Genomic DNA, 15,249 nt, shown 5'->3' with positions numbered 1-15,249 from the left:
GGGCAGTTTAGCTGGCATCTGCTGCCTGTCGGCCTGCCCGTGTCTGGCTAGTTTTTGTCTTTATTGTGCCTGGACTAGGCCTCAAGGCAATGTAGTGTTGTTTTTAGCAAGCAATCCTCTTTTGATTTGTGACTTGGAGAAAGATACATTCAAGTGACTAGACCAAAACGCCAGGGTTTTAGATTTCACCTTGCTAGCCGATTTATCAATTGAAATGCGTGTGATGAATGCAATTCACGCATTTGGAATAATCCTTACGGGGTGAGAATTCCATAACTGTTATTATTTTCATTCCATATACGCCGCTATCATTTTTCTTTTTCAATACTATCAGACAAAAAGTGTATCAGTCTGTGAATAAATAAAATATAACAAACTGCAATATTGATTCTCTGCTTGTGAGTTGCATTCTAAATGACTTGTTTTAGGTTTTGGAGTATTTTGTATAAAAATAAAACCTGGGAAGCAACATAATATTATTATACTTCATTGGCAAATTTTTAATGTTATCATTTAGGAGAACATGTTCGCATTGGAGCCCATTGGAGGTTGGTTTCTCTGTTCGTTTTTCTTTAAGTTAACACAATTATCATTCAGCTGAATAGCTGCCACCTGTATATTATTTTCCTGCTCCAACTTCTAATTAATCAATAAGATACAAAAGGTCAACTGAATAAATGTCAAAGTAATAACCTGAGATGGGTTTATTGGTAACAACAAATGCAACACAGAAAATGAACATCTTAAAATATGCTAGTGCTGCACAAAAAATGCACCGGGCAATTCCAGTTGAAATCCATACACCCCCTATGGAAGATATGACCTAAATCCTCCCACACAGGGAGTGTAGATTTCAAATGGAGTCACCCATTTAGTAATTCCATTTGATATTAACAATCCCTGTATGTGAGATTAAGGTCATGTCTTCAATAGGGGGTGTAAGGATTTCAACTGCAATAGTCCATTTTGATGAAGCAGCCATTTAACCCTATATTTTATAGAAGATGTTTTTGCATTCATTATTATGAGAGATTGTTCATCTTTGTCTGACCAATTAATTTTTCACAGAGTGCCTCTCTTTCTGTGAAGTTTCCACGACCACATTTTAGTAAATATTCCATAACCTTTTATCATCAAATTCTTCCGGTTCTGGTAAATATATGTGATGTGATCTGTGAAAACCCTACACATAATTTTTGATTTTGACATCACCAGCACAAAATAAAACCAGTTCTAAAAAGTGTTCTAAATTTCCATGTTTTTTGTCTACAAAACTCAAACATTTTCTAGCTTGAATCTTCCATAAATATTATGGTTATCATACTACAAGTTTTTATAACCTTCCAAAACTTCAGGCATTTTCAATTTTTTTCCAGCCTAAAATATATTAATGAACTTTTCCAAGTTCTCATGTTACACACAGACAGCGGTGAAACTACTGTCTTACTCTATTCCATTTTGTAAGCTTTCTTTAATCACTGGAACTCTGTATCAATGTTGATATTTTTCCTAACATACATGTATTAGCATGATTAGAGAGTTAACCGAGGTGATGACTGATGAGTATGTTGTGAATATACTTATAAACAAATAAAAACACACAAAGCCAATAACTTTCCTCCTTCTAAGGTAAATACATTTTGTATCTTGATTGCTCCTTGTTTTTATGAGTACTGTCAACAGACCTGGCAACCTCAATTTTAGTTTAATGCCAACTGATTTAATAAACCATATATGATGTCCAAGGCATCTGAGGGAACAAAGTTGCAATCAACATGCTTATGTATCAGGGCTTTTAGACTCAACTATCAAGGATGCAAAATGTCACAGTTTCAGCCCCCCTCCACACACCATGCCGACATGTTGCCAACTTGAGCAAGTCACAAGATTTTGTCCGTCTGTAGGTTCTCCCAATGCATTTTTTAAGTACATCACCCCATTGCACCCACACCTCAGTCAGTTGTGGACTTTTAAGTACATCACCCCATTGCACCCACACCTCAGTTGTGGACCTTGTTGAAGGTACATGATTCCCATTACAGGTTTCTCTATGCCTCCTAGTCTCTGTGCCCATAATAAAATGCAAAGAGACCCACAAGAGACCCCTCTGTCATTCCCTGTCTAAATTTACTTAGCATTCCTGCCGCACCTGTGTAGCATTCATTGCATTATGAAAGAGGACATGAAAACAAATATAAAGATATCATTTTGGAGTGTCTACCAAATAATAAAAGTGATAATAAGAAAAATAAAAGAGTTAGTGAGAAGAGGGGAAGAAAGAGAACAAGGGAGAGAGAGAGAGGGGAGAAAGAGAGAATGAGAATGTGAAAGTGAGGGAGACAAACGAAAGAAAGAAAAATAGAAAGAGGAAGAGCATGAATGAGAGGATGTGAGAAGTTGAGCATATCTGCATGAATGACCACAGGCATGGTGTGTCAAATCCTTCTCTTTTTCTGAACTTGTCCATATCATTATTCACATCCACCCCTTTGTGGGATTCAGAAATATGATATCAATTTACACTTCCCAACTTTTTCTACATCAAATCCTTGCACTAAACCAGCAATAGATTCATTGTCAGTGAGGCATTCAATGAATCTGTGTGTGTGAAATGGTTTGTAAATTGTTTTCATTATTTATTTATTGTCTCTGGATTCAGTCCTTACAAGTTGATGAGGCTTGCGCTGTATATAGACAAGCATATGTAATCTATTTCAACTGAAATGTACATATCCCTCATCACAATGTCATTAATGCTTGAAGCAATGCTATATATGTAGTAGTTTACAACATGCAAACTATGTAGCTTCCAAATTCCTCCCAACAAGGTTTAGAGTGGGTTTTTATCCACTTTGTCATCTCGTATTTCATCCATAATGTATTGCTGCCTTTGAAATAAAATAAAATAATAATAAATTGCATTTCTTATCTGGCATCTCAAAAGCAAAGTTGACATTTTGATTTTTATTATGAAGAAAAGCAAAAAGTTGCAAATAATTAATTCAATTAAAAAAAGAAACCATTTTAAAACTAGTGGATGACTGAGAACATCCATTCAATTTAATAAACCAACTAACATTTGCAAGAGTAACTTTCAAAAGTTATGTTACATGCGTTGCAATGGGCCAGTTTTGAATGCATTGATATGCAATTTTTATGCATAATATTAAAAGCAATATGTGTGACAAACCTTTTGATTGTAGGCAATATATTCAACACAAACTATCTGTATTTCTTTTTCAAATAACTATTCTTTTTTAAATGACTTGAACATTCACACATTCACAAATTCCTTCATAGTGTATATACCAAATAATGTTGGCAGTTCATATAACTAATTTGCACAAGTTGGGATAAATAATGCACAAGACCGATTACACACAAATAGATAATCATTGGACTACCCGTGTGATAGACCAATAAGGTGATGTATTAAATCATTAATACTTGCATGCGATGAGTGTTAACTGACTACAGGGCATTGTAACCAGACAAAATCATCTCCATACCAGTGAGGCCCACAGGACATCTCTATACGTCATTGGGGTTCCGAGGCATGAAACTTCACCCACACTCAGCAAACCAATCAATGGTGTTGGGAGACATTTTAAGGGGGTGTAAGGGAAACTTGAAGTCCTTTCCATTTTATATTAGCTCATAACCGTTGTCACTGTTTATCTGGTATACTTTCTACAGCATGGGAGTTTGAAATTCTGAAACTTGGTAAAAAGGGTGTGGGTTAAAATTTTGCTGTATAAAGGGTAGGATTCTAAAAAGCGTGGGAGCAAAATATATAGTGTGTGGGTAAAGCTACTAATTGAAAAAACATGGTAATTAAGTAATTTGATAATTAAAAAAAAATCAATATTTTCTTGGTAAATTTCAAATGAAAACTTTGGAAATTAATTCGCTGAGGTTTGCAATCCGTCAGACGTCACCTATTCAATAGAATTAATGATTTTATCAATACTGAATGTATCGATTCAGGATGTCAGCCATGTGTCAAGATGGTGATGATTCTTGATGAAACTGGAGATGCACATGAGTTCATTGTCAGGGACCAGGGCCGGGTGAGTGATTGAGCCAATAATGTCGTAAATAACTCACATGAAATAGAAAATAATGAATGCTTGTTATAAATTCTGCATCAATTCGAACTCTGAAATGGAAAATGATGGTGCAGATAGTAATAATGAAATCGAAAGTGACCATGAAAATTGCGATAGCGACAATGTTCAGTCTTCCGAATTCGACAACTATAATGTTGTAAGCTTTGGTCACAAAAGGGTTGGGGTTCGACCCCTTGACAAACAGTGCTTGCTTTTAACTGTTAGGGTTACTGATTCTCACCCTAAACATTCTTCACACTGACTATTACTGATTCTTGCATGAAATTTTTTTTGCATATGTTTACACTTTACAGCAATCATGTATGGTCCCAAAATTATTCTCAATACATTGCCAAATTTAAACAGCTTCTCATATTGAAACTGTCATGACCAGTTTCATCAGTAGTATTGACATCTACAACTTCTGAGTTGCAGTGAATCCAGGCTGAGTATGATGTAAAATTAAAACTCATTTCTGCATGATGATACGGAAAGTGATGGCATGCATGTGGAGGCACATCACTTGTCGCCTTGATATTCTTCACATGTTGGCCTCAACATAGTTATCCACAACAGAGTAATTGTAACAATGTAAACATTGCTTACTGCATAAAACGAGGTACTGTTGCCCCCTTTTAGTATGCTACTATTCAGGCACTTGACACATACAGCTGCCAGTGCAGCTGTATAGGCATATCTTGTGTCCTAATGCCTACAGCACAAATGGTTATTTTAAAGATTATAGTATTAAGTTTTTAACCATCTCAATCTCTTAAGGATGAGGGAAGTCAGTGCAGGTGACCTCTTCCAAAAAACAAACTTTATGAAAAGTCCTAAAGTGAAAGCTTTTAATAATATAGAAGTCTTGAAATTAATTGAAAATGCCAAATGTTGACTTGGCATGCATGACCGGGCCAGGCCGGCCCGGCATGGACTGTCTTTTGGAATTTGCAGGAGAGCATTAAATAGCTCTTCAAGAGCCTTCAAGGAGAGCTGTTTAGAGCTTACAATATAATGTAAGGAGAGAATGGTCAACTAAGGAGAGCTAAAAATCACATTCCTATATCAGATTTAAGGAGAGCAGTAGAGAGTAATTGCTCTCGCTCTCCTCAAAAGGCAGTCCCAGTGACCCAGCATCAGAATCAAAAGTATAAATGTGTATATTGTCATCAAGTCATTTTGTTCTTTATAATTTATTTTGTTTCGTAAACAAAACAAAACACCTGAATAACAATAACAAAACTTTCTGCTTTGTCTTTATGTGACAGGGACATTGATAAAAGATATGTCATCCTTATTTACTATATGAAAAAAAAATTCCCCCTAAATTAGCTTTTTTAGCCTTTGGTGCCCGGCTTTACGCGTTTTCATCATTGCTGTCACCCACATTGTCGTCATCATCATATTTTCATATCATGTTTTTATACAGGCTAAAACCTCAAGCTAGGGGACAACTAAGTCGTGTGACACCTGATATCAGCGCTACATCTATCCCCAAGTCCCGGAGTCGAAACCGGGGATGCACTGAATAGAATTCTGATATACTCAAGCCACTAACCTAAATATTAAATTTCAATTCTTGTAAAATGAAAGTGCTCTACTTTCATTTAATACACTGGTCAATTTGAGTCTCTAACTGTTTCCTGAAGGTCAATCCGATACACAAGCTGACTTGTTGTATCTTATTACTATATTAGATGAAAATCTTGAGACGCGATGATAATGATGATCAAGTCTCTTGTATCAGCATAGTGTAGGGTCACTTTTGTTCATTCGAGCACATGACATAGCTTGTGGAGGACGTACTCTTTCCATAAAATTGTCAGATTCTGACTTAAAATTAGCTACTGTAATATCAAACTTTATATATCAAATTTGATCCACTCTGAGTATGTTCTTCATCTACCCACAGTGGTCTAACATTATTTCCATCATATATATTTTCAGACATGGATGCAAAGTAGCTTGTGAGGTGAAATCCTGTGCTCTAGTGGGCAACACCTTGAACCTATAGCCTTGAGATTTTGACACAATTGACCTTTTTGGTACATCCCATAATTCCTTGCGGTTAGACCCGAGATGTCGTAATTTGATGTCACGCCAACTTGCAATGCACAGTAACGATCTTCGCTAAACGATGTGCGCATCTGTGTGATGTAAAATAACGACATCTCGGGTCTAACTGCAAGAAATTATGGGATTTACCGAAAAGGTCAATTGTTTATTACCACTGAGGAAGAAGTACAACAAAAATGAAAAGGGTAATATACTCTTGTGAGGTAAAGACTTTAAAACTTACACTATTCCTGTGATTAACATTAGCACCTGCTTCTAGAAACAAAAGACACATATCAGGTGTGCCCGTACTAGCTGCCCTGGCCAGTGGGGTTCCTCCAAGGTCTGTTAGCTGGTCGGCTTCTGCTCCTCGTTCCAGTAATACTTTGCAGGTGTCAAGCTGATTGGGACCGGTAGCAGCATAGTGAAGAGGGGCTAAGGAGATGTTATTTGTTGCCATGACATCGGCGCCATGTTCCAGGAGGATCTTACAGACGGATGTTGCATTGCAATCAGCTGCGTAATGGAGAGGGATGCATTTGCGCTGTAAAAGAAATAAAAATATTTGTAAGGCATTACATGTGTAAGATTGAATTCACGATATAACTTAAAAAATATCCAATAAATAATACCCTGGTAATATTGGGAAACACATAGGGCTCATAATAGATGGGAGCTAAGGGCGTTTCCCCCCGAAAATTATGGCGGAGATTTTAATGTAGCCCCTGAAAGGAAAAATTTTTGAGGCTAGTGGCTCAAAATAAATAGGGAATGGGGCATTTAGCCCCCAAAATCCCAAAAGTAACCCCTGAAAGTTAAATTATGGTGGTGATTTTTTTCATAAGTAGCCCCTTAAATTTCAAAAGTATTTTGAGGCCTGGAAACATACAAGTCATTTTCCTTCACAATGATTGTTACATGTACCCCTTCTGAAAGTTTTCCCAGAACTTGCACTATTTTCCCCAACAGCTAACCATTACAGAGGATGCTATGTGCAAAACAAATATTAAAGCTGAGAAAAAAACCCCCACAAAAACATAGATATGATGACAAATAGTGAATTTAGTTTTATGGAACAACATACCATCCCAATTTGAACCTTGGATTGCATCATCAGCATGTGAAATGGGAGAATCAATTTGCCTACATGAATTTGAATGATGATACATTTTACCATGACATAATTTTGAGTAGTTGGTATTCATTTTCATTACCCATAAGAACGGAAATTATATGTGGTATTCTGTGACAGCTAAAATGAATGAATATGATGATTACCGCTTCAAGCAAACCACAAGTCTATGACAAGAAATTTCATCTCTCTCATACACACAGGTCTACAATATCATTTCAATATTCTTTAGTTAATTTACATGACGACTTTCAAATACATGCATGTTTGAAGTGTTTCCACTGTAACTTGAATGGCAGAAAAATCAAATCAAATAAAAAACATTTATTCTTTTCAAACATTAGATGAATTTGTACTGCAATAACACTGTCTTGAGTGTTAGTTAGAGCTAGAACTGCTGTTATTTCACTCATGTCATTCAAATTAAAGATGACAATTCTGAGTGGATAGTAATGAGTTACAATGCTCACTAACAAGAAATAAATGATTTAATTCACTTTGGTGCAATCTCAATGTTATTTCAATTATTGATTGCTTACCGAATCTCTCGCGTCAACAAAAGCACCAGCATCTAGGAGCATACGACACATGTCAACGCTAGGAACTTGGGCTGCGAAATGAAGAGCTGTAGAGCCATTCTGAAGAATAAGAAAAATATTTTGAGATACAACATTATTTTATCAGTATTGAAGGATACACATCATAAATGAATAAATTTGTTTCAAGGTACTTCCTCTGTATATTGTACGAGACTGTTTTTTCATCTTTACTTTTGCTGGTGGCAGGAAAATAGAAGACAAAATAGACACTCACTTCTAATGAGTGAGGGTAAATTGCAGAGACTTACACTGATTTGTAATGATTGAGCCAATTTTTACCCAAATATGTTCCTTTCCATTTTAAGGTCAGTGAATAAATATACACTTGTTTACTGGTATCAGGAATAGGGTTGTAAAATTCCCGGGAATTTTCGGAGTGGAAAGTTTCCACTGGCAACTTTGGGAATTAACGGGAATTAACAGGAATTTTCGGGAATTTTGGGAATTTTCAGGAATTTTCATTCAAATCTTAAAATCAAAGTTTAAACAGGGGAATCACTGTGTAGATTAGGGTATTGGAGTAATTTATAAGAGCATACAATCATAATAAAGAACTTCAAGAATGATTAATAACCATTTTTATCAAAGAAAACAACAAGCATGACCAGATCTTACTGCGTTATGTTTTTGTTCTGTAAAACATCTTACACTAGCTACTACAATGAGTTTTGAAACAATAACCACAAACTCTCTAGGGATAATCATTATCTTAAATCTTATTACATAAAGACTTACTATTATTTTAGTAAATAAATATGATACTTTAGCACTATCAACATTTTTGTTAAAGTGATCTTGAATAATAAATTTAAACTCTCATTCTGTGCTACATGTAGCTTGTAAGATGTGAACTTCAAAGATCTTGCATGAGTTAATATATGCACAGGAGTTAACGTCTTCTGTTCAGTACCAAAATACACATGTACCATGATGTAGGCTATATGCACTTTTTTTGCGTTTGGTTGGACTTTTAAAAATTAAAATACAAATAATCACCAATTATTTTTCATAATCACCGATTATGTTTCGATGCCAAAACATTTTACAGCATTCATATTCAACAGGGTTGGCGCAATTTAAATCTGAAATTGCGATTTAAATCAAATGATTTTTTTAAATCACTGATTTAAATCAGGGTCAAGTATTTCATATTTTACCATTTTTGATAAATGTAAGTTAAATTGACTGTTTTACTTCATTCCTAATGCTTCTTCAACTTTTGGATGCAATGTCAGCTTATCTATTGCTAAAAAATTCATCTTCAAGGTGCAGAATTCAACAGGTTTTTTCCCATGATTTTACCAAATCTTTTCAAATGTTGAAACATGTTTTGATTTTTTGTAAATACCTGATAGGATTGTACATATGTCTAGCATTCCACTTAACTCTTTTGGCTTTATCATGGAGTATAGCAGTTCTTGGAATTAAAAAAGATCAAATAAATCGATTTTTTTTTTTATATTTCTTATTTAAAATTTTTTTTTTTTTTAAATCGCCAACCCTGATTATTCAAGAAGTATAGTATCACTTGTGCTGTTAAAGTATTTAACAAATGATTTCTGAAAATGATAAGAAAATTTTCCATTTTCATAGCCAGATTGAGGAAGTCAATTATATTATATGACATGGCAAGTTACATCGTCAATCCAAATGACTCCCATATTCTAAAGGCAAAATAAAAAGGAATGTTTGTCTCACTGACTCAAAGCTATTGAAAAATTCCAACTGCATACATTTTGGTTAAGAAATAGCAATTAGCTATTATAATGGTAATTTGGAATTCCCAAAATATGCAACATTTTAGGATGAAAATATGCAAGATGCTGGACTTGGAAAATCCCACATGAAAAAATCTTTGTCATTTTTTAAATACTGAAAATCTGTGGTAAAAGAACATATAAACAAGGCCTATTCTTCATTGGTAGCACATATCGCATTGTAAACATCATATATATGTTGTGAAAAGATTAAATTTGATTTCAATTTGCTTTCTGAATGATTAAATATTAAAATACAAGTTAAAAACATAATAAAAGCCAATAATTGAAAATTCCCAAAATTCCCAATATTCCCGGGCCCTTCAAAATTCCCGGAAACTTTCTGGGAAACTTTCCAAAATTCCCGGAAACTTTCCACCCCTTTACAACCCTAATCAGGAAGGTAGGTAAGTGAAATGTTACAAATGGTCAACATTAAATATCTAAGCAGAGTGTCAACAATTTGTTTCTATCCCAAAAATGGCCAGAATGGGGAGGGAGCAGGAGAGGTAAGCCATGGGTAAAGAAAAGCAGAAATATATGAAGTGGTAAGATTGGGCATATTGTTGACAGATGGAGATGGGCTCAACAAACAGTCATTTGATGAATTGTGTTTGTTTTATTTAACAAAATTTTCAAAATTGGCAATGAATCTACATTATATGTGACATGATCAAGAGGAATGATTCAGATGTCGCTAATATTGTTTTTGATATATGGCATAAACAGTATTCAAATTATTTTGTTTTATATTTAAGAAATAAAGGGTAATGCATGATCCTTTACGAAAATAATGTGTCGAGGCAGTAAAACGTAAATAATGGGTGAGGCGCAGCCGAACCCATTATTTAAACGCTTTTACTGCCGAGGACACATTATTTACGTGTAAAGGATAATGCTGAACCCTTTATTTCTATTCTATTACCACAAAATAGTGTGATTTAAAGAGAAAATATCAATTTTTTTGCCCAAATATTTCAAGTTGTTTACCTTAGCCAAAGCGTATGCACATTCCAATAACACAACCTAACATTCCATTCTCCCTATAAGCAGGTATGCACATACAATAACACACCCCTGACATTCCATTCTCCCCTACATAAGCAGGTGTGCTGTGCGCTCTGCTGTGCGCTGTGATGATAGAAGAACATAAAGTTCGTTGCCCTTGACACTTTATCGCTAATTAATGGTCTGTCACGTGACGCGTTTCAACAAATCACGGTGCGGGATTTTGAATAATGGGTCGTGGGGGTAATAGAATGTTTGATAAATTGCTCATAACTTGGTAACCAGATGTCCCATTTTGACGGGGTTTACGTCAAAATGTAGCATTCATAAACTGCCAGAAAATGATGTAAAAAACTTTGAAATGATAAAAAATGCCGACATGTGACTCATTCCCCTTGATCATGTCATATCACTTTTCAAATGCTTGAAAATCTTTCAAAAACTTAACATAAACACAACATATCTGAAGGGGGCATTTGAAGTCAGGTACAGGGAGCAAGACAAAAGTGTTCCCACTGACCAAGATGGTTGGGTATTCTTAAGACTACAAATAATGCTACATGTACACAAACTGATTGCTGAATTTATACTCCATCACTGAGCGACAGACAAGCTATTGGTATTGCCCAATAAGGTAACACACTATTAATCTCATTGGCTAAAAACAAATTGCTATCACTCTGAGTCTGAGAAGTGATTTGTTATAGCTAGGATTAAACATTGTTCCGACTAACTTACATATCAAATTGAAAATATCAACCAACTCAGATTGAAAATGTGCTATAAACCTGAGTATGACTTAGTCAAATTTACTAACAATGTCAAACAATTCCCACAACTAAAATTTCAATTACTGGACACCTGATCAAATTTGTAACACTTGTTTTACTCTACATGCTCTATGGAGACATTTAATATTGTAGTGTGTCTTGTGTCAAGCGGAGAGTATCGCCCTTCTTCACATGTGTACACGCCCTGCGGAATCTGCACTGCAAAATCCAACATGGCATTACTCTCAACTGGAGACGACACAGACTATAAAAGAAAACCAGTATTTGTTCAGTATGCTTCACATAATTATACTGTGATAAAAGAATTGCACTTGACATTAGAAAAGATTATCATGCTCACTGATTAACTGGTTTGAACAAAATAAGGTTTTAATAACATTAATTAACTCAACAGCAACTTATTAGAGTTCTACATAATTTTAATTATGTAGAGATTCTTATTTTCTAATTTGAAATTTTATTTAAATCACCTTTGAACTAATGGCATAGAAAAACAAATTAGTAAATACAAGCAGGGAGGTTTAGCATAATCCACAAGCTTGACATGATTAGGGCGTTCTGCTGACATAATATTTAATTGGGTTCATTAATGTTTCCACAAGAATTAAGAGGTTCATTAATAATTTAGAAACACACATTCTATGACATGATCACTTATTTATAATGCATTAATTTAGCCTGAATATACAATTATATACATACATTATTCATGCTTAAAATTTTCAGTACAATTAACTTTATTCATTAAAGCACTGTTATAGTTTAATTGTTATTCATCAAAATAATATGAAACTGAAACGGTATCTAAGCTTTTAAAAAAAGGGGGGATTTCTTTATTCTAGTTCTAACTTCCATTTTTTAAGAAGTCTAAGTGCTAAAAAATATATTGGTTTTTGAAATACAACACCAAAATTTTATTAGTTTTTAGTACTTAGTAGTGAAGTGATTTTTGTTAATTTGTTGTGATAATTATAAAAATGTGAACTTCTAAAAGGCAGTGTAATTTGCAAGTTTTTTCCCCCCGAGTTGGCGATAAGCTTAAATTCATGTAGTACATGAACCTCGAAAGTCATTGCTTCGATTTCCTTAAGTTGCATTGCAAAGTTGAAGACACTGTGTTCACTGTTCAGTTGGAATTAATCTTTTTGGCAGCTAAAATGCAGTCACTGTCTAATACCGTAAACACTCAATAGTTAGCATATGTGCTTACTATCGAGCACTTTAAAAAATGCAAACATGAAGAGCCCCATCCACAAAAGTGTGAAGGGTTTTGAGCAAATCATCGATACACATAGTTATATACGAACAAGTAAATCTGCAAATATGTCTTTCAACCCCATAATTTTAGCTCAGTTGGTAAAGCGCCGGACTTTGGAACAGTGTTTTCAAAAGCGCTCGATAGTAAGCACATATGTGACGTGTCATGTCAAAAGGAGACACTTTTGGGCAGGATCGTAAATGGAGAAATAGCCAAATATCTGCCGGTGGATGATTTTTTCACAATTTGGGTTTGTTGCGAATTTGTAATGTTATTAATGTTAAAAATATTGTCTTATAGTTTCAGACCGGAATATAACTGGCATCTTGTATTTTTTGAGAGATTTTTCAAGTTAATTACTACTCTCAACATTGTCAATAATACTTTTAAAGGCCGATATCTCAATTTCCAAATTTATAATACCATAACTTCCGAACTCAATATCTACGCTTAGAAATGTCAGATTTCATTGAGAAAAACGGCGTTGTGGAGCAAAATATCTCTATAATTAAGATATGTAAAAACCTCAAAATTCATAACCTGCCCAAAAGTGTCTCCTTTTGACATGACACGTCACATATATGCTAACTATCGAGTTTTAACAATAGTGCTGTTGCTGTCCAAATCACTCTCCATACATCAAACTGTTAAAATGAGAATTTGAAAAGCTATGCCAAGCTGCAGTGCAGTCTTCTGAGACAAAACTCATTTTTTGTGCTCAATTATTACAAGGGAACATACAGCTAACACTAATATTTACAGAAATTGATAAGAGCAAACTTTTCGATGTTCTGCATTAATTATAACAACGACAAAAGGTGTCCAAACTCATTTGCATTTTAATACTGCACTATAAAAAATTCATGAAATTATCATGGCTCAAGAGCTTAAATTAAAAAAATGAATTTCCCCCTTGTATAAAATCATCATAGCCTATAAATATTACAACTGGTTTACCTAACAAGAGTCTTTTTTTGTTTGTTTTTATATTTGTTAAAATAAAATCTTTATATTTGATAAAATGGTTTTTTTTTGCCTATTCTAAATCTTACATCAGCCTAACTCAACCATTACCAAATACAATGAGGTAGAACCAAAGAGTACTGACTCTTCTCATAGAGGGTTCCACTATGCACTTGGCAAACTTCCACTTCCAAGGTGTGTTTTTATACATTTATACATTCACAAAATAAAATACACAAATTATGGTTTAATTTCGGGCTCTTGTCGAAAAACACCAGAGGTACACCATTTTCCTTCCATGGGCGACAAAGCAAATGGTGCATTTACCATAGCATTACACACAGGGCAATTTTGAGTAGGTACTCTCTGGGTATAATCTCTATGGTAGATTTACCATAGCATTACACACAGGGCAATTTTAAGTTGGTACACTTTTGGTATAATCTCTATGACCAAATACCAGACTCATGCAACTCTTATGTTCTCAAACCTGTCAAGTTTCTATGGATGAAACTGACAGCTGAATCAAGTATCTTCAAGCCATGGTATGTTGTTGTGTTCATGTCATTTTCCTCTGCATCACTTGGCTCTCATCGGCAACTCATTACTGTCGTAGGGGTCGGGGGATTTCCTGGATTTGGGGATGAGTCCTCTCAAATTGAAATGAAATTAGACTATGTTTTGATTTTGACATAGTTTCCCTTGTGGGAACATTGATGACAAGTGATGTGATGATATACCAGTACCAATCACTTGCCAACCTGTCTGTAAGTAGTGACATAAGGATGCATTAATAATATTCTATTTTTATAAATCTGTTTGCATTGGGTTTATATTAATGCTTGTCTGATCCCGTTTAACTTACTTTGCAATATACAGGGTGTCCCAGAATGATCTGTACCGGGAAAGATGGAATTTATTAGGTATGAAGGGCATGTTGAATGGTCATATTGTTTTGCATTTTAAGTTCTACATATATTTAGCTTTCTCAGATTTTTTAGATTTTAAAAATTGTACGTTTCTAGTAGAAGTTATAGAAGATTGCGTAAAAATGGTGAATTCTAAGTTCTGACAACGCAACTTATTTTGAAAATCTGTAAAATTACTAACCGTTCAGCACAAAGTAATTTGGAAAAAGTTATGCAGGTATTTTAGTTGTGCCCTGTTCATATTTCCACTAAATAGCCGATATCTATCTATTATTTATGACGTTACGAATTAAGCAATCATTATATGGAATTAAGGATTTGTGGCCTAATCCCATTCTCTCTGTGGCGGTAGTTTTAAATATAGTTATTGTGGTGTGAGGTCCATGTCATTTGATATGCTTGCAGAGATCTAACTGTTTGTGGTACAGAAAAGACGGCTCCTCAATTTACTGTACAGCAGCGTGGAATTCTTTCAAAAACTTACTGGCAAACCGGCAGCTATGTTGAGACGCAAAGAAGATTCATTAGACGATAGTGTATAACGTAAAGAAGTTTGACGAGCACGGAACTGTCAGGAATCGGCAGAGTGAAGCTTCAGGTACTCGTAAGACTGTAAGAACTAGAGCGAACATTGCATCTGTCCGGCAA

At 34.7% G+C, this 15,249-nt stretch overlaps 1 protein-coding gene across 1 annotated transcript in view; it reads right to left on the bottom strand.

Moving 5' to 3' along the window:
* The window catches only part of LOC140155028 (death-associated protein kinase 1-like), a 102,660-nt gene that overhangs the window by 69,062 nt on the left and 18,349 nt on the right, over positions 1–15,249 (bottom strand). Inside the window, exons 4-5 of the mRNA XM_072177701.1 lie at positions 7,836–7,934; positions 6,409–6,708 (exon numbers count right to left, since the gene is read on the bottom strand). Coding sequence (XP_072033802.1) covers positions 6,409–6,708; positions 7,836–7,934 — 399 coding nt within the window. The remainder of the gene's footprint in view (positions 1–6,408; positions 6,709–7,835; positions 7,935–15,249) is intronic.

The sequence above is a fragment of the Amphiura filiformis genome, chromosome 6 (assembly GCF_039555335.1).
Source record: "Amphiura filiformis chromosome 6, Afil_fr2py, whole genome shotgun sequence".
Lineage (NCBI taxonomy): Eukaryota > Metazoa > Echinodermata > Ophiuroidea > Amphilepidida > Amphiuridae > Amphiura > Amphiura filiformis.
Note: the sequence above shows the minus strand (reverse complement) of the source record. Positions and strands in the feature narration are given on the sequence as shown.